General features: G+C 40.5%; 1 protein-coding gene across 1 annotated transcript in view; it reads right to left on the reverse strand.

Annotated features, from left to right (window-relative positions):
* VWA3B (von Willebrand factor A domain containing 3B) overlaps nt 1-24,584 on the reverse strand; it is a 203,925-nt gene that overhangs the window by 81,502 nt on the left and 97,839 nt on the right. The window contains 4 exon segments of the mRNA XM_023731983.1: nt 2,815-2,997; nt 8,006-8,104; nt 19,400-19,531; nt 20,921-21,059. Of these exon segments, the coding sequence (XP_023587751.1) occupies nt 2,815-2,997; nt 8,006-8,104; nt 19,400-19,531; nt 20,921-21,059 (553 nt within the window).

The raw sequence follows: 24,584 nt of genomic DNA on the forward strand, positions 1-24,584 counted from the left end.
CGGTCTGTAGGTTCTCTTTTTACTCTTTTGGTGAAGTCTTTTGAAGAGCATAGGTGTTTGATTTTTAGAAGATCCCAGTTATCTAGCTTATCTTCTGGAGTTTGTGTGTTGATGGTTATGGTTTGTATCCTGTTAATGCCAGGTATTAGGGCCTCTAGCATTGATCCTATATTTTCTTCTATGAACTTTATAGTTTTTGGCTTTACATTTAGGTCTTTGATCCATTTTGAATTAGTTTTTGTATACGGTGTGAGGTATGGGTCCTGTTTCATTTTTTTGCAGACGGACATCCAGTTTTGCCAGCACCATTTGTTAAAAAGACTGTTTGTTCCCCAGTTGATGGTCTTTGGGCCCTTGTCGAAGATCAGGTGACTGTAGGTGGATGGATTTACATCTGGATTCTCGATTCTGTTACTGCTGAGTTTTGAGACTTCTTGGTATATTCTAGATACTAATCTTTGGTTGGATATGTTCTTTGCAAATACCTTCTCCCAGTCTGTACCTTGTCTTTTCATCCTCTTAGTAGGGTCTCTCACAGAGAAAGTTTTTAATTTAATGAGGTCCAGTTTATCAACCTTTTCTTTTGTGGATCACGCTCTTGGTGTCAAATATAAAAATTCTTTGCTGAGGCCTAGATCATCAAGATTTTCTCCCATGTTTTTTCCTTGCGGTTTTATATTTGTGTTTTTCACTTAAGTTCATGATCCATTTTGAGTTAATTTTTGCATGAGGTGTGAAGTTTACATCAAGGTTTTTTTGTTTTTTTTTTTTTTTAACCTAAGGATGTTCAATTGTTCCTGTCTTTCTGCCAATACTACACAGTTTGATTACTGTAGCTATATAGTAAGCTTTGAAATTGGGTAGACGGATTCCTCTCATTTTATTATCTTTTTTTCAAGATTATTTAAGTTATTCTAGAGCCTGTTCTAAAACGTAAACTTTAGGATAAGCTTGTCTATCTATATAAATTACCTTTCTGGAATTTTGACAGGAATTGCATTAAACCTATAGATCTATTTGGGGAGAACTGACATCCTTACAAGGTTGAGTCATCCAATCCACGAACATGGTATGTCTCTCCATCTATTTATGTCTTCTTTGATTTCTTAATTCAAAATTTTATAATTTTAAGCATAAATATCCTGTACATATTTTGTTTAGTGTATGCCTAGTATTTAATTTTCTTTGGAGTGATTATAAATGGCATTGGGCCTTTAATTTTGGTTTCTACATGTTCATTGTTAGCTTATCAAAACATAAGTGATTTTTGTGTGTTGATATTGTAACCAGTGACCTTGCTGAAATCACTTAACAGTTCTAGGAGGCTTTTTTTTTGGTAGATTCCTTGGAGTTTTCTATGGAGACAATATGTCACCTGCATACAGGGACGGTTTAGTCCTTCCTTCCCTATCTGTATGCCTTTTATTTCACAGCTCCAAGCCCTGTGTGAGCTCAGAGTACTATCCCCTCCAGTCCTTTTGGGTGATTCTCCAAGGTTGTTTCCTCGCATGCCAGCACTAATCCATACTTTGGCTTTTCTACTTGTCCTGGGCTTAAAGTCACTCCTCAGGATAGACAACAAGACAAAAAAAAAAAAATGCTCTCTCTAGAAGGGCCTTTTGAGATGCATATCCTCAGGCCAAGATTGAAGGAGATGGAGGATGAATTGTTATCTAGCTTTCTCCCATTAGCCTATTGGTATGAATTGCTTTATCAGATGGTCCCATGTTTATATAGTCTGAGAAGTCAACTGAAATATCTGAAAGCTCCCCACAAATATCTGTATACAGCAGTGGTTAACAAATTTCATTTATGGATCCCTAGGACACTTGTTAAAAATACAGACTCACAAAGTTTGGTAAGATGTTGATAATGTTGAATTTGAGTGATGGGTACGGGGGGATTCATATACTCTTCTACTTTTGTGTATGTTTGAAACTCTATAATAAATTTTTAGAAAAAAAATAAAGATTTCTGGGCCTCTATGCCTAGAGTTTGATTTAGTAGCTCTGAAGCGAGACCCCAGAACCTGCATTTTCACAAATTCCCAGCTGTGGTGCGATTAATTACTTTCGTGTGTGGCCTTTCTAGCCATGGTCTTACAACTCCCACCCAGGTGATTGTGTGAGAGGGTAACTGTGGCCTATCGAGGGGATCAGTCAGTTTTGACTTAAAAGAGAGCCAATTCCAGAGCAGAGAGGAGGAGCCCACCACTAAGGAAGGAGAGACCAGCAGCAGAGACCTGGCAGCAGGAGACAGCTTCCTGGCCTAGGGAGAGAGAAAGCTTAGTGCTTTTGGGCAGATACTGAGGACCAGGGAGAGGCATGCCTGTGAGCACAGCTGGGGAGAGGCTGTCCTGATGGAAGAACTGTATCTTGAGTGTTCTTGAGCCTAAATTGTAACCGTTACTTCCCTAATAAACCCCACAACTGTGAGTACGGTCTTATCGAACCCAGTAGAGAATGCTGTGGGAGGGATAGTTGGTGTCAGAACTGGTAGGGATGGCAGAGAGAGGAGGCTTGTCTGGCCTCCACCTCATTGGTAGTCAGCCTTGTGCTGTTGATCTTGGTTCTCCTTCCCTTGTGTGGAGTTGGAGGAGGTCAGACACCTCCCCTACACCTTTTTTACACTAGCTCAGGTGGTCCTTGGACTACATTTTGAGAAATGCTGGTACACTCGTCGCTAGGAGATACATTTTCTGCACTTGGTTGTCTCTGTGGTTGCTCTTTCCCCAGTTAAGTTATTGTCCATGGATCTCTAGGCTATAATGCTCAAATAAGTGAACACTCCCTTTTCAGTCCATCAAACTCTTACCTGATCAGTCTCTGGAGGATAGGGATCCTTGCCACCAAAATTATAAAAATGGAACTCTCCTCCAGTCAAACAAGCAAGTTCTTTCAAAAATCCATTTGCAATCTCATCATTGTAATTAAAGGAGATGGTGTAAACAGGAATTTTGTGAGAAACTTTGACTTGGTCTATAATCACTTCAGGTGGCTAAAATGTTAAGTTTTTTTAGGGGGGGAGAGGGAGAAGAAAAAGGAAAGGAAAGAAAAAACAAGATGTGAAAACCCTTAGTATTTGCTGTTGCGAAATGCTCAACAGTAATTAACAGTGTTGAGTGGCTTCTTGTAAAGGGGTGAATTCAACTGAATAAACAAAGCAAGCTCTGCTAGAAAGTGAGAGTGAAATCAATAATACATGGCCCTTGCTCTCTGAGGGTTTACAATTTGGTGGGAAAAAGAAACTGAGAGAAAGATTTGGCTAAACAAGTCATTCAGCTTGAGGTGTATCTAAGCTCAGAGTCCATGCTTTTAAAGCACTGGGCTATGCTTTAGACCACTTCAAGTTTCGGGCCAGAAACCACGGGTAGACCATCCTAGCTGTCAGCGTTCCACAGAGTGGGGTCCCTGGAGTCTAGAGATGGTTTCCAAGGCATCTCTGCCAAAAGAGCCATTTCTAGCTTTGGACATGCCATGGTCAACCTGCCTCCCATGGAGACTGAAGGAAGGAACATTTGTTGACATCTTCCATGTGCTGACACTGCTGGGGGGCCTAATCTTCAGTTAATTTTCACAACGATCCTATGAGGTACTTTTTAAAAGACTGCCTGTTGCCTACTTGATAGCCATTCCGCTCCTCCTTTTTACTATCAGAGCCCTGTTTCTTTTCATGGCAGCAATATGCCCAGTTAAAAAACAAAACACAAAATAATAATAATTATATACACACACACACACAAACCCACCTTCACTTTTGAGACTTTTTTGTCTCAAAAAAGGCAGCAGTTGGAACCTACCAGCCACTCTGTGGGAGAAAGATGTGGCCGTTTGCTTCTATAAAGATTCCAAATCAAAAACCAAACCCATTGCCACTGAGTCGATTAGAACTCATAGCGACCCTATAAGACAGGGTAGAACTGTCCCGTAGGGCTTCCAAGGCTGTAATCTTTATGGAAGCAGATTGTCACATCTTTCTTCCTCGGAGTGGCTGGTGGGTTCAAACTGCCCAGTTTTCAGTTAGCAGCTGAGCACTTTAACCACTGTGCCACCAGGGCTCCTCTGCCATAAAGATTTACAGCCTTGGAAACCCTATGGTTTTGTCATCTGATATGATTTTCCTAGGTGTTATAAATCCTACCTCTACGATGTTAATGAGGCAGGATTAGAGGCAGTTATATTAATGAGGCAGGACTCAATCTAAAAGATTAGGTTGTATCTTGAGTCAATCTCTTTTGTGATATAAAAGAGAGAAGCAAGCAGAGAGATAGGAGGGCTTCCTACCACCAAGAAAGCAAAGCTGGGAGTGGAGAGCATCCTTCAGACCCGGGTCCCTGCCCTGAAAAGCTCCTAGACCAGGGGAAGATTGATGGCAAGGACCTCCCCCCAGAACCGACAGAGAGAGAAAGACTTCTCCTGGAGCTGGCGCCCTGAATTCAGACTTCTAGCCTCCTAGACTGTGAGAGAATAAATTTCTCTTTGTTAAAGCCATCCACTTGTGGTATTTTCTGTTACAGCAGCACTAGTTAGCTAAGACATCACTTTTTTACATTTCCTATACTGCCTGTAGTATAAACAATTTTAAAAAATCACTAAGAGCTTATTGCAAAGAGGGGGGAGAAAAACCTGTTCATGCCACTCTCACATCTGCCTCTCCATCCCACATCTTCCCCAGACTCCAGCCCCGTTTCTGGAGGCCTCTGGTCATCCATGCATCATAGGTGCTCAGACAGGCTTCCTCCACCAGCAACCCACAAACTTGCCCCTTCTTTACATTTAAATTTAAACCAGAGCCCTGATGGAGCAATGGGTAAGCGCTCAGCTTCTAACTGAAAGGTTCAAACCCACCCAGAGGCTCTGTGGCAAAAAGACCTGGCGACCTGGTCCCATAAAGATTATGACCAAGACAACCCTATGGGGCAGTTCTACTCTGTCACATGGGGTCGCTCTGAGTCGGAATAGACTTGACAGCACACGACAACGTAATCACTGTCAATTAGAAACAAGTTATCCTGACTCCTCCCTCCCTTGCTCCCACCTTCTCTTCACCAACTTGTTTCCCAAACTAGTCATCAGGTCCTGTTGATGCTCCTTCTGTCATCTTATCTCAGAATACAGTCCCCTTCTCTCCACTTCTGTGCTCCTGCCTGAGGATAAATTAAAAAAAAAAAAAAAACACAAAACCACTGCTCTCGAGTTGATTCCAACTCATAGTGACTCTACAGGACAGAGTAGAACTGCCCTATAGGGTTTCCAAGGAGCGGCTGGTGGATTCAAACTGCTGACCTCTTGGCTAGCAGCTGTAGCAGCTGTAGCTCTTGACCACTGAGCCACCAGGACTCCAGGCCCTTACTGTTATTCTCCATCAAGATCACAGCGCCAGCCTGTGGCAGTGCCAGCTGTTCCCCGGCACAGCTGAGGCATATTTCTAAAACACAGATAGACTGGACCATATAGCTCCTCTGTTTCACAGCCTCGGATAGTTCCCCACTGCAGTAAAGTCACACTTTTAATGTGGCATTCAAGGACCCTCCCAATCTACCCCAACCTAACATTCTAGCCTTAGCCCTTAGACTCTTCCATCATCGCTCCTGCTCTCAGATCGCTTCTGTGAGCACCTCAGGTATTTTCACACGCCTATTCCTTCTGGAGCTCTGGTGGCATAGTGGTTAAGAGCTCAGCTGCTAATCAAAAGGTCGGCAGTTCAAATCCACCAGCTGCTCCTTGGAAACCCTATGGGGCAGTTCCACTCTGTCCTATAGGGTCCCTATGAGTCGGAATTGACTTGATGGCGTAAGATACCAGTAGTGTCCTCTGCTTAGAAAATTCTTCCTTCTCTTCCCAGACCTAGCTCAAATGTCCCCGCCTTAGTAGAACCTTCTCTGGTCCTCTCTCCATCTTTTACAGAAAAAATGTATTACTCCGTTCTCCCATACATCTCATACCTCAGGTAACCCCGTTCCTCACAGTGCATCAGAGTCGACTATATATGGTCTATCGCGTTCCCCAAAGTGTAAGTGTCCCAATGACAAGCATGAGATGCTATTCATCTTAGTAGCTTAAAACCTTGGCACCATGCATGGACCATAAAAGGGGCACAATAAATTGCTTCTGACTAGAAAGCATAGTAAAGTTGACAGGAAAATCATTCAAAATAAAATTTCACTATGCACACAACTTTACTCTCATAAATCTAATGTTGCAGTAAGATTCAGTTGATTTACTATTTAAGCCCTGAATCATTCAACCCAGGATATTTTGAAATATTTGTCTGCACATGTAAACACCTCACAATGAAGGAGACAAGTTGATGCTAATTCACTTTGCAGGTGAATTTATATTGCCTTGGTCTGAAAACCCTTGTTTATTTAACGCCTGGAGCATGAGTCTTTCATTCACAAAACTCAAAAGAGGATGAACAGACCCCTCTAAAACTTTCCAAACATCTTCCAGCCAGGCTAAACAAAACAGAGAACATTACACTAGAAAGGCATGCTTTTGTTTAAATGATTAGTAAGTTAAAATTAGGAGTAAATGGTGAAGGGAAAGGCAATACACAGGACAGGGGAAGTCAGCACCACGTGACCAAGGCAAGTGAAGACACTGAGAGGTATGCAAGAACAAAAGGTAAGTACAGTAAGTATCACAACATGTACAGTCTGCAAGGTGTGGAAGGGTGTATGGGAGTGCGTCCATGTGCATATATAGGTTTGGCAGTGGATATTTCTACATATATGTGTATGTGCTGCATGTATATTCATATATATAATAGAGCACACAGGGGTCATAGTCATGGAAACTTCCGAGGCATGACCAAACACCTCACGGGACTGAGTTACTGGGCTTGAAGGCTAAGGACCATGGTCTCAGGAGACATCTAGGTCAACTGGCACAACATAGTTTATAATGACAATGTTCTACAGTCTACTTTGATGAGTAGCATCTGAGGTCTTAAAAGCTTGAGAGCAGCCATCTAAGATACAACTATTTGTCCCTTTGCATCTGAGGCAAAGGAGAGTGAAGACAATCAAAGACTCAAGGAAGCAATTAGTCCACAGGACTAATGGACCACAGGAACCACAGCCTCCACTAGCCTGAGACCAGAAGAACTACATGGTGCCTAGCTATCACTACTAACCTCTTTGATCAGGATCACAATAGAAGGTTCTGGTTAGAGTGGGGAAAAAATAGAACAAAACTCAAATTCGTAAAAAAGACCAGACTTACTGGTCTGATAGAGACTGAAGGAACCTCCAAGATATCCTTGGACATCCTTCTAACTTGGAACTGAAGCTATTCCCCGAGATCATCTTTCACCCAAATAATAGACAGGCCTATAAATAAACAATAACACCCTGAGGAAAGTGCTCCTTAGAACAATCATCTATGTGAGAACAAAAGGGCAACATCTGCCCAAAAAAGCAAAGATGAGAAGGCAGGAAGGGGGCAGGAAAACGGGACAAATGGAAACGGGGAACTCAGGGTGGGAATGGGAAGCATGCCGACACATTGCGGGGACTGCAGCCAATGTCACGGAACAATTCGTATATAAATTACTGAATGGGAAACTAATTTGCTCTGTAAACCTTCACCTAAAGCACAATAAAATGTTCAAAAAAAAAAAAATTAGGGGTAAAACCAGGGACATTGTGCAGTGACATATTTAGATTCAGAGTCTCCAAAGAAAGAAAAATCAAAAGAATCTCCACACTCTTATTGGTAATAAAATATAAACCAGTCTTTAGTGGAAGGCAGACCTCTCCTTTCATGCGCCGTGTGTCACATTAACCAGACAGCCTTTACTGTCATATAAATTCTCCTCAGTGTTTTTAGTAGACAAAGGAATTCCTCAGTGTATTTTCTCACTTCAGTTCTGGGTTCCTAAGCCAATGAAGTGTCTCTCAACAGCTTTTCAATGGCAGTTGAAAAGACCCCCAAAACCCATTTTCAGCATTCACTTTCAAAGTACTGGTGAGGGCCTCTTTGTTCCCAACTTTGACAAGTACCTGATCAGGTCTCCCATCTGTCAAAAGGTAGATTACTTGTGTTTCTTTATCAGCAAAAGCAATTTGCAGTGCATTCAGAGTGTTTGTGGAGCTTCCAACCTACAGGAGAGAGAGAGAGAATGGATTATTCCGAGTTACCCACACCGAGTTCTCAATTCCTCTGCACTGTATCCACCTTTGCCAAACTACAGAGATTGGAGTCTGAATAAGTCTGGGCCCCATGGTTCTGCACGGCACTGACTCTGGAGAGAAATGAGCGCACAAAGCCCACCAAGAGCTGAGCAGCTACTGATCCACAGGAACTAGCTGAGGGAAAGGGGTGCAAACCTCCAGGGGCTCAAGTTCTGCTGGTTTCTCACCGTAAGATACATATTTGAACCTCAAAAAAGATCTCAAAAACAAGTGCTAATTATATTTGGCTTCCAAAAAGAAGAAAGAGGAGACAAAGGGAAGGTACTTGTAAAATAAAAGATAAATTAAAATCATACTGAGATAATAATTTAAGCCCAAGTGATTCCAAGAAGTCAAATCCCTGGGTGTGCCATAAAAGCTTCTATCCAGACAGTCCAAAGACTGCTAGAAGACAGGACTATGGATTTTCTGTCTTGAAGACCTAGCTCTTAATGCAATTTTACCTGTGTGTGTTTCTGTGTGAGATACTAACTCGGTTACTGTTCACCCAACTGTGAACAGAGCTTCAGCATGAAGCCTGAATACACGTTGGCAGGGATCACCTCTGTTTCAAACCAGAAGTTATATATGATGCCCACTATTTGGCAAATGTCAGTGGGGTATCATCAGCAATCTAACACACAGACACATCGAACATAACTTGATTCCACAAAGGTTCTGGTGAAATATAAACCTTCAAGTGCACGGATGTGATAGTAGGTCTTATACATATTGATATATGGTATTGGATGAGGGAATCCTAATGTGCTGCTTTACATATGATAGAAATAAATAAGCAAAACAAAACATAAGACCAGTCAAAATCAGAATCAATCAAAAGGAGTAAGTCAGGGCCCATTCTTTCTCCTACACTTGACTTCGATCATAACACCAACCACAACCGTTCAAGTAAAAAAAGAACAGACAAGAATATACACACTGTATTTCAAGGGAAACTAATGATAGGGAGATTTTTGGCAATCTTTCTAATCATGTTAAATGATTACAAATTGGAAAATCTCTTAAATACTTCATCAATATGGAAGGAAATGGATTTTTAGATTAGTGTAAATTCACTGGAATGTACTTTTCTTAATATGCAAAAATGATCCTACTGGGAGACTATCCGCAGGTGATACAGGGCTTTGAGATGTCTGAAAGGACTCCCCATTAGTTCTCACTAATTCTCCCACTATTAGGTGTCACGATCCCCCACCTCAAAGCCTAGGTCCCATTACTCACACCCTAGTTGAAGAGGGGCCAGAAATTTCAACTTCCACAGGTGAAGATGCTCTGCCTCCCATATCAAGACTCAAGGTAAGAAGTACAAAGTAAGCAGAGTTAATGGCAAATATCCAGTACTTACACCCTTCCCCCGAAGACTTTTCCAAAACCTCATCATACACCACAGATGCCCTCCCCATTAACATTTTCCCAGATCCAGACATCCTTTATGGTGGGGAATCCTTTATGTGACTCATCCAGTCGCTCTTACCTAGGCCTCTTTCACTGGGTTTCACTCCCTTTTAATTCAATAGATACTTAGTAAGCACCTAAGTGCCAAATGATGGGCATTTTGCTAGGTGCTGGGGATATAATTTATTAAACTAGACCAAACTCTGTGCCTTAGAGGGGGCTCACAGTACAGTGCTGGAGACCTAGGAGTCTACTACCAAGCACCATGATAAAAGCTGTAACAGATCATGTGCAGAGTAGGATGGAGCTCACTCCAGCTATGTGGATAGCTAAAGACACCTCATTGGTGGGGATGGCTGGGAAGACTATTAGAGGATAGGCAGGTAAACATGGAAAGGATGGTGGGCACACCGGACTCCTAACTTGTTCAGGGATCAGCAAGTAATTCTACACTGATAAAAGCCATATGACAAGACAAGACAGAAAAGCAATGGTGGAAATGATAACCATAAAAACATCTATTGAGGGCTTACTAGGCCAAGTACTTATATTCTTTTTTAATCCTCACCAGAAAAAAACAGATGCCATCGAGGTAATTCTGACTCATGGTGACCCCATGTGTATCAGAGTAGAACTGTGCTCCACAGGGTTTTCAATGGCTGATTTTTTAAAAGTAGAACACCAGGTCTTTCTTCTGACATGCCTCTGGGTGGACTCAGACCTCCAACCTTTCAGTTAGCAACCAAGTGTGTTAACCATTTTCACCACCCAGGGACTTTGATCCTCACAACAACCCTTTAAAGGAGACACTATAATCTCCTTTTGACAGTTGAGGAAACTGAGACTTGAAGAGCTTGAAGAACCTGCCCAAGGTCACCAAGCTGGTCTGTGGTAAGCAGTCCTTGAACTCAGGTCTGTAAACTCCAAAGCTCATGCTCTTACCTACTGTGTTGTCCTACAAGAAAGCTTGTAAAGGGCTGGCGTGCTGTCCTCAGGAATTTGAACTGTATGTTATTTCCGTATAGCTACGTTCCCAAACCTAGCTGTATGTCAGAGCTACCCAAGGAGCTTTTAAAAAACATCAGTTTGCAGGTTCCATCCAAGAACTACTAAAGAAAAAGAATAAATGGTGGTACAGCAAAGAAACTGTAAATTTAAAAAAAACTCCCGCAGTTTCTGCCTAGGGATGTAGAGCAGTGGCAAGAGTATCACTCTCAAATTTACAATAAAGAAATATCCAGACAAAAACCAAGTTCATGACTTTTGTTAAAGCTATCAGACAACCAGTTGGCCCAAAATCTAAGGAGACACAACTTCCTGCAGAGTTAGGTGAGATCCAAGCACTCCTTTCTGGGACAAGATGCAGAAGAGTTCAGCTAGAGTGATTGGTAAATTGGTGAAGGCTGGCCAGGTATACACTGGTGAGAGAGGATAACGGCTTAGGAGTCACAAGTCTAAGGTGTGTCAGTATTCTCTTGCAGGCTTTTTGCTACAAACCCCACAGGGGGCTCATAGAAAAGATTGAGAAAGTCTTGAAAAGTCTTCATTGTACAGAACTGCAGAAAAGGAACAGTAGTTGCAGGAAATTCTACTTTTCTTCTATTTCCCCTATAGAACGAAAGCTTTAATCTGTGCAGAGGGGAGGGCAACAAACACAGTTACCCTTAAGGTACTGGTAAAATCCCTCATGGCACCTTGGGGAAAATAAGAGAAAAGAAAAACCCACTATGCCTGGGGAAGAGGCAGGAATAGGTCAGAACTACTGAGAAGGCCACACCCCTGAGACTCTGGGACACCATAGCTGACTAAGACTAAGTCTTCTTCAGTCTATGCCCACCACTCCCCTACAAGCATTGACTAACAAGTAACTTGCAAGAGATGGACCCTCTTTGGGCACAGTGTAAAGAGAAAACCAAAAGCTGAGGGCAGACATTGAAAAAAAAAAACCTTGTAATAAACCAGCTCCCGCCTTAAACACACATACAAAAAAATCTGTTACTGTCAAGTCAATTCTGACTCATAGTAACCCTGTAACACAAAGTATTACCAAAAGACTTTGAAGGGTATGGTGGACTGAGGGTAAAAATAGCAAACAAACCACAAACCCAGCCCAATTACTAATTTGATTAATTTAGGCCTCCAAACACACCCCCTCCCCAAGAAAGTGTGTTCATTTCCAGGCATAAAAACTATCTCAGTCTCTACTGTACCACACAGGATATCCGGCTTTCAACAAAAATATAATAAAGCATACAAAAAGGAAAGAATAAAGAACACACTGCCAAGAGACAAACTACTCATCAGAAACAAACTCAGATATGACAGATGTTTGAACTACCTGACAGAAAATTTAAATAACTATGATTAATACACTAAAATCTCTAATGGAAAAGGTGGCCAACATTCAAGACCAGATGGATAATTTTAGCAGAGAGATGGAAACCATAAGAGAGAGTCAAATTGGAAATGCTAGAAATGAAAAACACAGTAACACATATGAAGAAGTATTTTAATGAGCTCATCAGTAAACTTGACACAGAAAAGGAAATAATCAGTGAACTTGAAGACAGGTCAATAGAAATAACTCAAACTAAAATACAAAGGAAAAAAGAAAGGAGTAAATCAAATCAGAAGAGAGCATCAAAGAGCTGTGGCACAATATCAAATGGTCTAACATATACTTTAATTGAAAACACAGAAGAAGAGAGAGAAAACAGGGCAGAAGAAAAATTTGAAAAATAGTGGCTGTGAATTTTCCTAAAGCAATGACAAACACAAAACCACAAAGGTCAGAGAACAGCATGTAGGATAAATAAAATGGAATTCTCTACTACTCCCACTGGGGCAGTGTCAGAGAAGGCCAATAGTTAGCAAGGATTTTATCCCTGCTGGCTGGAAATGAGTTTCCCCCTTCCCTTACCCTACAGTGTCTACCCAAAGTGGCAGTAACAAGGGGACTCTCCCCCTCCTTCGTCAAAAGAGACCGAGTGGAGAATCTGGACTTCTATCTCCACCTGGCAGTAACAAAGCAGAGCCCACCAACCCCCTGACAGCAGTGTCAGGCAAAACCAACCAAATAGAAGGTTTAAATAATATCCAGAGTGTCATAATATGATACAAAAATATCCAAAGTTCAACTGAAAATCACTCATCATACAAAGAATCAGGAAGATCTCAAACTGAATGAAAAAGACAATCAATAGACGCCAAAACCGAGATAACAGTGATATTAGAATTATCTGACAAATATTTTGAAACAGCCATGATAAAAATGCTTTGACTATCAGTTATCAACCTGCTTGCATCAAAGGAAAAACTAGAAAGTATGGGCAAGGAAATAGAAAGTCTTAGCAGAGAAATAAAGGATATAAAGAAGAACTAAATGGAACTTTTAGAAAGGAAAAATACAATATAAAAAGCTCAGCAGACGGACTCAACATCAGAATGACAGGAACAGGGGAAAAGAATCAGTGAACTGGAAGACAGAAGAATAGAAATTATCCAATCTGAACAACAGAGAGAAAATAGACTAAAAAAATAAAACGAGCTAACTTCTAGTTTCCAGTCCAACATGTAAAGAGTTTTGGAAGTCATCATTCCCATCCCCACAACAAGAAAAAAGCTGAAAAACTGAAAATCAACAGCTCTTCCTCAATTCATCAGAAAATTGAGTCATAAAGCAAATTGCTGCACCAAAAGTTAGAGAGACAAGCAAATACAGAGAATCAGAGCTTACCAGGAACAGAAGTCCAGAGCCAAAGCACTCTGCTGTGGTAAGAACACTTAAATTGTGATTGATGAAGTGTGGGGGGCTCAGTGTGGATGAGCTTGAGAGTTAAAAACTCTGGAGGGCCCAGTCTTAGCTGGGGCTCTCACACTTTCATGAGTTTTACCTCAAGGAATCCAACAAGGCTTACAGGGAAAAAAAATTGGAGAAAAATTCCCTCCTGGTTCTGGTAGGGGGGAGTGGAAAAGTAGACATTTTGAAATATTCCCAGAGCATTCTGTTCTCCATAACAAAAATCTGCCTTCAAAAACTGTTTTACCAGAGCCTAACCAATCTAGGAGGAAGGGAAATACCCAGCTCTATCCACCTCTAGCCTTCTTGCCTCACTTACGGGGGTGAAAAAGCTAACAAGTACTTTTGGAGGTCACAGTTGAGGGGCACAGGCTCACTAAAAGATGGAGACCTAACGATAGGACCATAGAATGCTTTCCTTCCCCCCATACCTTATCACCACATCAATCAGGCTCCTGTACAATAACAGGAGATTAGATAGGAAAGAACTGAAAGCCTCAGACCTTAGGGAAACCCAAAGACAACAGAGGAGACAAAAACAAGGGCACTAGAGGAAGTTTTAGCCTCTGACACCTCCAGCTACAGCACCTTACACTAAAGACCTATTTACTTCAGTTCCTTTTACTTGAAATATCATGGTTGGCTTTCAACAAAAAATTAAAGGGCATGCTAAAAGGCAAAATAAATAAAATTAAATTAAAAACAGTCTGAAGAGACAAACAAAAAGAGCATCATAACCAGATTCAGATATGGCAGAGATTTTGGAATTATCAAACTGGGTATTTAAAATAACTATGATTAATATACTAAGGGCTCTAATGGAAAAAGTGGACAATTAGCAAGAACGAATGTAAAATGTAAACACAGAAATGGACACCCTACGAAAGAATCAGAAAAAAATGGTAAAAATAAAAAAACACAGCAATGTAAATGAAGAATGCCTTTGATAAGCTCATCAGTAGACTGCGTACAACTGAGGAAAGAATCAGTGAGCTTGATAGAAACTTCCCAAACTAAAAAGTGAAGAGAAAAAAAAGAATGGAAAAAAAAAAAGAAAAAGAAACACAACATTCAAGAACTGTGGGGTAATCACAAAAGGTATAAAATATACATAATGGGAATACCAGATGGAGGAGAGAAAGGAACAGAAGAAATATTTGAAAAAACAATCTTTGATGGTTATGGAGTGGGGAGGGAAAAATATTAACTAGACAATAATAGATAAGTGGTAATTTTGGTGAAAGGTAAGACAATACACAATACTGGGGAAGTCGGCACAACTTGAGACAGGAAAGGACATGGAAGCTTCACAGACACATCTAAACTCTCTGATGGACCAAATTACCGGGCTAAGGGCTGGGAACCATGCTCTCGGGGAACATCCAGCTCAACCGGCATAACATAGTTTATAAAGAAAACGTTCTACATCCTACTTTGGTGAGTAGCGTCTGGGGTTTTGAAAGCCTGTTAGCAGCCATCTAAGACACTCCACTGGTTCCACTCTGTCTAGAGCAAAAAAGAATGAAAAAAACCAAAGACACAAGAGAAAGATTAGTCCAAAGGACTAATGGACCACAACTACCACAGCCTCCACCAGACTGAGTCCAGCACAACCAGATGGTGCCTGGCTACCACTATCAACTGCTCTGACAGAGATCACAATAGAAGGTTCTGTACAGAGCTGGAGATAAATGTAGAACAAAATTCTAACTCAAAAAAAAAAAAAAAAAAAGACTGGACTTATTGGTCTGACAGAGACTGGGAGAAACCCTGAGAGTATGGCCTCCAGATGTCCTTTTAACTCAGTACTGAAGTCACTCCTGAGGTTCACCCTTCAGCCAAAGATTACACAGGCCCATAAAATGAGACTAAATGGGCACACTAGCCCAGGAGCAAGAACGAGAAAGCAGGAAGGGACAGGAAAGCTGGTAATGGGGAACCCAAGGTCAAGAAGGGGAGAGTGCTGACATGTTGTGGGCTGGGCAACCAATGTAACAAAACAATATACGTATTAATTGTTTAATGAGAAATTAATTTGCTCTGTACACCTTCATCTAAAGCAGAAAAAAACAACTTTCTCAGACAAACAAAAATTGATGGAATTTGTTGCCAGTACACCTGCCTTGCAAAAAAAATGCTAAAAGAAGTTCTTCCAAGAGAAGGAAAATTATATAGGCCAGAAACTCTGTAAAACTGGCATAGTGGGGGTGCCTAACCTTCTCTAACTTCACAAGGGGGAAGGAGAATCAAGATCAATAGCCCAAGGCTGATTCCTATGAGGCAGAGGTCAAACATAACTCTACCTTCCAACTTTTTTACCAATTCTGACACCAGCCGTCCCTCCCACAGCATTTTACTTCTCTGCCGGGTTCGGTAATTCATTCCAATGGCCACACAGAACTCACAGACGATACTCATGATTATGGGGTTTATTAGGGAAGTAACAAGCTACAATTCAGGAAAAGAAACAACTCAGGACACAGCTCTTAGGTCAGGACAGCTTCTTGTTTGTGCCGGCAGATAGGCATCTCTCTTGGCCTCTCAGGCCTCTTGGGCCAGCCCAGCCTCTGCCCTACTCGGGCAAGTGTTACAAAGCTCTTTAGCTCCACTGATAAGTGCCAGGAAGCACCCTACTCCACCAGTAAGCCTCGGCCCAAAGGTACTCCGTTCTATTGCTCTGTGGGTTGGTAAGCCTAGCTCCACCAACAAATGCCCGGAGGCACCCCACTCCGCCAGAAAGCTTCCTGTCTAAAGACGCTCATTTCTCTCACTCTGTGGGCTGGGAAGCCCACCACACCATTTCCTGCCGGTTTCCTAGTTCTGCTGCTGCTGGTTCTCTGTTCACTTGCTGCCACTTCTCACCATCTTGCACTGTCTCTGGTGTTACAGCTCTCTGTCTCCTGGATCTAGGAAGTTCTCAGCGCAGGGACTCAGGTCCAAAAGATGTGCACCGCTCCTGTCTCGTCTTGGTGGTAGTGAGATCTCCCTCTGTTCTGGGATTGGTTCTCTTTTAAGCCTGGTGGGAAGGCAAAACTGACCAATCCCCTCATTAGGGTTCCATATACCTTATTTGCATGGTCCCACTCCTACAAAGGTGCCATGTACCTTATTTTTATTATTAGCAAGCTGCCTAATTCCACTGGTGGGCCAGAAGCACCTTATTTGCATAATCCCACCCAATCTTTTGGTGGGAGTTACAAGATCATGGCTAGAAAGGCCATATAAAAGCAATCCATCACATGGCAAACTCAGATCTACTTAAAGAAAGGAAGAGCAAATATTTTATTTTTCTTATTCTTAATTGAGCTAACAGATAACAGTTCATTCAAAATAACAATAACAACAACGTATTCAGCAATTATACCTCATGGATAAGTGAAATGAATGACAGCAATGTTATAAGGAGTGATAAGGAAAAACTGAGAATACTCAATATAAGATACTTGTACTACCCGTGAAGCAGTGTAGTGTTATTTGAAAGCAGACTTGAATTGAATGTATATTGCAAACTCTAGCGCAATCAATAAAAATTTTCTTAAAAGAAGTACAATTGATTTACTAAATGACATGAGAAAATGTAATCATGTAAAATGGTCAATGAAAACTAGAAAAGGCAGAAAGGGAATGGAAGACTAAAAAAGAAACAAAGAGAAAGGGGAACAGAGTACTTCCAGGAAGATGGCAGCATAAGTAGATCTAGGATGCCAGCCCTCCTCAAATGAACACCAAGAAAAGCAACTAGAAATCTATACTCAACCCTGTAAGAACTCTGAAATAGCAGGCAAAGGGTGGCAGCAAGGAACTACAAACTGACACCAGATAAGGACAAGCCTTAAAGGGTAGGAAAAAGAAATCAAAAGTATCCAAATCAGGAAGGAAGAAGTAAAACTATCCCTTTTAGCAGTTGACATGATTCTATATCCAGAAAATCCCAAAGAATCCACAAGAAAGCTATGAGACATGATAACTGAATTCAGCAAAGTGGCAAGGTACAAAGTCAACACACAAAAATCATCCAGCAAATGAGCATTCTGAGAAGGAAAGTAAAGAAACAATTCCATTTACAATAGCATCTAAAAGAATAAAACGCTAGCAACAAAGTTAACCAGGGAGGTGAAAGACTTCTACACTGAAAACTATAAAACATTACTGAAAGAAATTAAAGAAGACCTAAATAAATGGACTGGACTCAATTTTGACGGCAACAGGTTTGGTTTTTGGTTTCGAAGGAAATTCTATGTTCATGCACTAGAAGACTTAATATTGTTAAGATGTCAATACTACCCAAAGCGATCTATAGATTCAATTCAATCCTTATCAAAATTCCAACATCCTTCTTTGAAGAAATGGAAAAGCTAATCCTCAAATTCATATGGAACATCAAGGGGCCCCAAATAGCGAAAGCAATCTCTGAAGAACAAAGTAGGAAGACTCACTCTTCTCAATTTCAAAACATACTATAAAGCTACAGTCTGGTAGAATAATAGGCACGTAGACCAATGGAATAGAATTGAGAATACAGAAATAAATGCATACATCTAGCCAGTACATTAAAGAAAAAGAAATAAAAGCCATACAGATTGAAAAGGAAGAAATAGATAAAATGATTGAAAATCCCAGGTAATCTACAACAAAGCTCCTAGAACTAGTAAATGACTTTAGCAAGGTCACAAGATACGAAGTCAATATACAAGAATCAATGTAATAGATAATTGAAATTTAAAGTTGAAAAAGCACCATTTACAATAGTACCAAAGAAGACCTAAATAAACAGACACAGTGTAAAGATATCAATTGTCCCTGGTCTAATCTATAGGTTTAATGCAATCACAATCAGAATCCCAGTACACATTTTTGTAGATTTCAACAACGTGATTATAAAATTTATAAGGAAGGCCAACGGACTAGAATAGCCAAATATTTTTGTAAACATTTTGGAAAGGACAAAGTTGAGGGACTTACGCTATCTGATTTCAAGACTTACTATAAAGTTATGGTAAAATTGGCAAAAGAATAGACACTTAAATCAATGAAACAGATAAAGAGCCCTACAGATAAAGATAAACGATTTTAACAAAGGAGCAAATGTAATTCAGTGGAGAAAGGCTTGTCATTTCAACAAACCATGCTGTACCATACCTCATATCTTATACAAAAATGAACTCAAAATGGACCACAGGCCTAAATGTAGAATGTAAAACCATAACATTTCTAGACAAAAACAGGAGAAAATCTACATGATCTTGGGTTTTGCAGAGTTTTTAGATATGATTCCAAAAGCACAATCCATAAAATGAAAAATTGGTAACATGGACTTTATCAAAATTGGAAACTTTTGCTCTGAGAAAAACCTTATTCAGAAAATGAAAATACAACCCACAGATTGGGAGAAAATATTTTCCAGAATTTATAAAATTAAGTTAGAGACAAGAGACGGTCTAAGGAAAAGAAAATCCTTTAGTCTGTGTTAATGCCAAGAACAACAGTAGCTTTAAAGTTCTCCAAGCAAAATGTAGACCTGAAGAAATTGTTATTTTATGTTCCTACTCGATCCTGCTCCCCAGTCTCCCTTCTTGCTTTGAGGACTAAGCACCCAGATTATACTGTACGTTTCCAGAAGTTCATTACAATTGAAAAAAAGCCACTGTTAAGAATAGGTTTGATACATCCTTTGAAATAATAATGAAATTTCATAAAAGAACAAATCTGAATGAGTTTGAGTACCAAAAAAAAGTAATATTTTGAAATTTGTTTTCATGAAGGGGCTGAGACCTGAGCCAAGGGTAGTTCTGGAAAGAGAGTGCTGTGAATAGAGCTTTACCTAAGCTTTAAGATATTGACTAATTAGATGGGATTAATGTGACCTTTACAGACAAAAAGAATGCCTACGTGAAGCAACTGCCAACCTTGGAGCTCAAAGTACTTTCTCAAGATCTTCTATCTTGTGAACAAACGAAATCCACAGGTGATAGTCAGGCTTCTTCTTCCAGATTTAGTCTCCATCTTACCTCAATGCCTCTAACCCAGGACTGAGCCCTTTCCAAATTATCTTCATTGATTTCAGCAAGTTTTTCACTCCAAGCAACTGCTTGCGCATCAAATGTCACAAAATTGAATTTACTTTTATATTTTAGCTGTTCCTGTAGGAAACAATTATTAGTTAACCATAAAACCATGTGAACATAAGAAAAGGTTAGGAGAGCTCACAGTATGATACATTTTAATCACTATGGTGTCTATGATACCTATTTTGAGTTCTAAAAGCTAAAAATTACACTCAATGGAGACATTTTTTTCTAGTACGAAAGGCATTTAAATAAAATGTATGTACTGTTTGGATGTTGATAAGACCTTTGCAACACACACACCTATATAATAAATCCCATACATGTATAAACTTTATATAAAATGTAATGCTAAATGTTGGTTTTAATATGGACATTAATGGTTTACAGAATAAGCACACTAAATGAAACATCCTTAAAGAACAGAAATCCAGAATGCTGTCATTGTTTCAGTCACTATCTTTTCAGTAAGGCTGCACTGGTGGTTCAGTGACAGAATTCTCGCCTTCCATGAAGGATACTGGAGGTCAATTCCCAGCAGATGCACCTCAAGCACAGCCACCACCCATCTGTCAGTGGTGGATTACATGTCGCTATGTTGCTGAACAGGTTTCAGTGGAGCTTCTAGAGTGAAACAGACTAGGACGAAAAGCATGGCAATCTACGTCCAAAAAGCCAGTCAGTGAAAACCCTGTGGATCCCAGTGGTTCAACTGGATCATGGTGTCACCACGAGTGGGGGGCCGACTCAACGGCAGGTAACAACGATGACAACATTATTCAGTTTCAGAGCTGCTCGCTTGCCTTCCCTCCAGCCTACGCTTCTCCAGCAGAGGCTTCTCAAATTAAAAACTGTACACTGTACTTCTCAAAATCCCCACAACCATTTTCTGTGGTTAATAGTTGCATCAACACTACCGATCCATGACAGCACTATGGTGCCCATTTGTACGTGTGGAAACTAGGCGTTAGGAAAATTAAGCAATCTGCTTGACGTCATACAGCCCAAAGGTAGCATGAGTAGGATAAGAACTGGAAGCTCCTAACCCTACGTCAGCCTACATCAGCCTATACTCCTTGCACACATGAATTCTGGGGCCAGCATGCCAAGTTCCCTAATAAACGTTAGAAAACCAAAATGCCGAGGTGATGGGAACCTGGAAAACAATGGAGATAAGTGTAGACCACAGATTTGAGGATGGAGAAAACCTAAAGCAATGGACATAGAAACTTCTGTAAACAACCCATGCATTACAGAAAAGCCCACCAAAGGAAGGGTGCACTTTTGAAGGAGCACTGATGATTCTGTACCTGGCAAAAGGGAGGTTTCTGAGGGGCTTTCTCAAGGATTTTTCAGCACCAACCTTCCCTGTTCACCTCTGATAACCACAGCAGATGATGGCTGGTGGAGATGACTCATGGTACGTAGGCCCCCAACTGCACGAACATTACAGTTCCATCTAACCTGTATAAGCTGAATGATCTTGTCCTTCACCAAGTCCAGTTTGCCCTTCATTGAGTGAGAGGCATCAATGAGGATATAGACGCAATCATGAAGCACTTTTCCAAATAGCATTTGACTCCCATCTTGTAGCCATTCAATCCTAGGCAAGAAATAGGCTGAAAGTGAATGGTTAGAGCCTGGAGGCAAACAGAGCATCTTCCTAAGAACTTAAAAATACATCCACAGAAGCCAGAGCCCGGCCGTATTGTTTATACTCAATCTTCTGTGAGCAAATTGTTCACTACAAGGTTTTTCTGTGGAAAATCCTACATTTGGGCTGGCTCCCTTATCACACCCCCCACCCACTCCCTATCATTCATCTAAGTAAAACAGAACTAGGAAAATCAATATGACAGAAAAAACAAACTCAGTACTAGGTCCCAAAGCCAAAAGTAAATTACTTCCAGTCATCTGATATTTTGAGGCCCTCAGCTATGATTTCAGGCCATTTGTCATCTAATCCTGCTGACTGCAGTCAAGCTAGTAAAGCCAGATCATTCCTGAAGCTTCAGTGAAGCTTATGGACAGTATCAAGTGACCCCAGATCCCTGTAATAACCAGGCACCAGGGAGCTGTGTGAGCAGGACTGATCCATGGACCGTGCTGAGGCTCCATCACAGGATGTAAATGAAGTTCATGGCTGTAGGCAAAGTGGGCAGGGGCGGGGGGGCAGAAAAGTGTTTGAAACGGAGTTCAGCAAAGCCTGGCAGCTAGAATTTGTAGGGCAAAACATTGAAGAGAAGGGAGCTGCACAGAAGGGGAGAGAGAGCGTGTGCAAGCTCTGGAGATCTGCAGAAGGATCCCCTTGAGCCTTCTGCTAAGTAATGATCAGAGCAAGCTTGTGAAGAAACTGCTAAAGCCCAGGAATGAATCACCAAAATGGAGTAGGTGGAACAACCTCTCAGCGCTTACGCAGGGCGGGGAATAGCTCACCTTGCAACCAGCCAGAGTGGGAAAACCTCCTTAATACATGGGACATCAAGTGGAGCCCTCATAAGAGTACTGCCCTAGTTGTTGTTGTTGTAAGATGCTGTCAAGTCGATTTTTGACGCAGAGTGACCCTACGAGACAGAGAAGGACTGTCCCATAGGGTTTTCTAGGCTATAATCTTTACAGAAGCGAATTGCCAGGTCTTTTTCCTGTGGAGCAGCTGGGTAGGTTAGAAACGCCAACTTTTCTATTAGCAGCTGAGAGCTTAACCATGTGTCACCAGGGCTCCAAGTAGTAGGACCAAATTAGCCCTGGACTAAAGGCTTTCCTGAACCTATGATAACAAAACTTAAAAGCAAACCCAGAGGGATCAAACTGATTCCAAGTAACTTAAGTGCATCACACAACATATATAAAGAATACAACAAAATCCAGCACCCAACAATGTAATATTCAAAATGCCTGGCATCCAAACAAAACTTACCAGCTTTTTGTGCCAAAAGCTGGAAAATATGGTACATAACCAGAAGAAAAATAACAGAAAAAGACCTAAAAATGACACAGATTGTAGAAAAGGATATCATATAGCTATTATACATGTAATCCATATGTTCAAGAAGGTAAAGTATGAACAGAATGAGGAGAGAAATGCAAGATACATATAAAAAAGACCCAAATGGAACTTCTAGAAGGACGCAATATGTGAAATGAAAAATACGTTACACGGTGTTGACAGTGAATTAGACGCTGAAAACAAAAGCTCAGGAAACCTGAAGAAAGATATAGCCACAGGAAACAATTCAAAATGAAACAGAGAAAGACTTAAAAAAATTAACAATGGGTAAGTGGCTTGTAAGACGATATCAAGGAGCCTGACATATCTGTAATCCGTGTCTAAGAAGGTGAGGAGTGGAGGAGACAGAAAACATATTTGAAGAAATAATGGCCAAAATGTTTCCAATTTTGATGAAAACAATACGCCCAGAGATCCAAGAAGCTCAGAGAACCCAACCAGAAGAAACAAACAAAACCACATCAAGGCACATCATAATACAATTGCTGAAATCCAGTGATTAAAAAGAAAATCTTAAAAGCAGCCAGAGACAAAACTGCGCATTACACGCAGAGGAGCAAACATAAGAATGACAGGAAACTTGTTGTCGAAAACCATGGCGGCCAGAAGACAGTGGAGAAAAAGTTAACGCACCGAAAGAGGGAACTATGAACCTACAATTCTACGCTCAGCAACAAAATTTTCCAAAAACGAAGGTGAATTAAAGATTTCCTCAGGCTAAGACATCTGAGAGAATTCATCACCAACATCTGTACTACCAGAAATACTAGAGGAAGTTCTCCAGGCAGAAGGAAAATAACAAGAGAAAAACTGAATCTATCCAGAGGAATAAAGATAAATATCAATTATGTGGATACATATAAATACATTCATAGTCTCATTTTTAATCTATTTACAAGAGAATTGACGAAAGCAAAAATAATGTATCATGGGGTCTATAGCATATGTAGAAGTAACGTGTAGGAAGACAGAAAGGACAGAAGAGGAGAAATGGAAGTAGTAAGATTCTTAAAATATATATGAAGTAATATACTATTATTTGAAGGGAGACTGTAAGAAGTTAAAAATGTAATTGTAAATGTTAAAGCAGTTTCTCTCTCTCACACACACTCACACATACACACTCACACACACACCAAAACAAAAGAGGCAGAGTTAATAAATCAATAGCGGAGGTAAAACGGAATAATAAAAAAAATACTCAACCCAAAAGCAGGCAGAAAAAAAGTAAAAAGTAAACAAACAAGGGGAAAAAATGCAAGAAATAGAAAAAAAAAGCAAGATCTTAGATTTAAACTCAACCGAATCAATAATTATATTAACTGTAAATTAAATACAGGTAATTAAAAGGCAGCGATTATCAGACTGGATTAAAATAAACAATACCCATATATATTCTGCCTATAAGAAACCCATTAAACTATAAGACCAGCAGGTCAAAGGCAAAGGGATGGAAGAAAGGTCGACCCTGTCAACAACAATCCGAAGAAAGCTGGTATGGCGATACTGACATCATGCAAAGGAGATTTCAGAACAAGGATTACCAGGGATTAAAAAGGGACATTTCATAATGATAAAGGAGTCAATTCATTGAGGGGATATAACAGTACTAAACATATAAAAAACCAAAAAGCAAACACATTGCCATCTAGTCAATTCTGACTCATAGCAACCCTATAGGTCAGAGTAGAACTGCCCCATAGAGCTTCCAACAAGCACCTGGTGGATTCAAACTGTTGACCTTTTGGTTAGCAGCCATAGCACTTAACCACTATGCCACCAGGGTATATGGACCTATTAACAGACTTTCAAAATACAAGCAGAAAAAACTGAGAGAAATGGACAAACCCACAACTATAGATGGAGACTTAAATACTTTTCTCCCAATAATTTATAGAATAATTACACAGAAAATAACTGACAATATAGAAGACTTGAACACTATCCACTAACTTGAGATAATTGATATTTACAGTATACCCCACCCAATAAAAGCAGAATATGCTTTTTTATTCATATTCTGGGACATAAAAATAAGTCTCACTAATGAGGTACAGGAGTCCAGTGACAAGGGCCAGAAGGCAGAAGGGGACAAGGAAGCTGGTGATAGGGAACCCAAGG

The sequence above is a fragment of the Trichechus manatus genome, unplaced genomic scaffold (genome assembly GCF_000243295.1).
Source record: "Trichechus manatus latirostris isolate Lorelei unplaced genomic scaffold, TriManLat1.0 scaffold00004, whole genome shotgun sequence".
Lineage (NCBI taxonomy): Eukaryota > Metazoa > Chordata > Mammalia > Sirenia > Trichechidae > Trichechus > Trichechus manatus.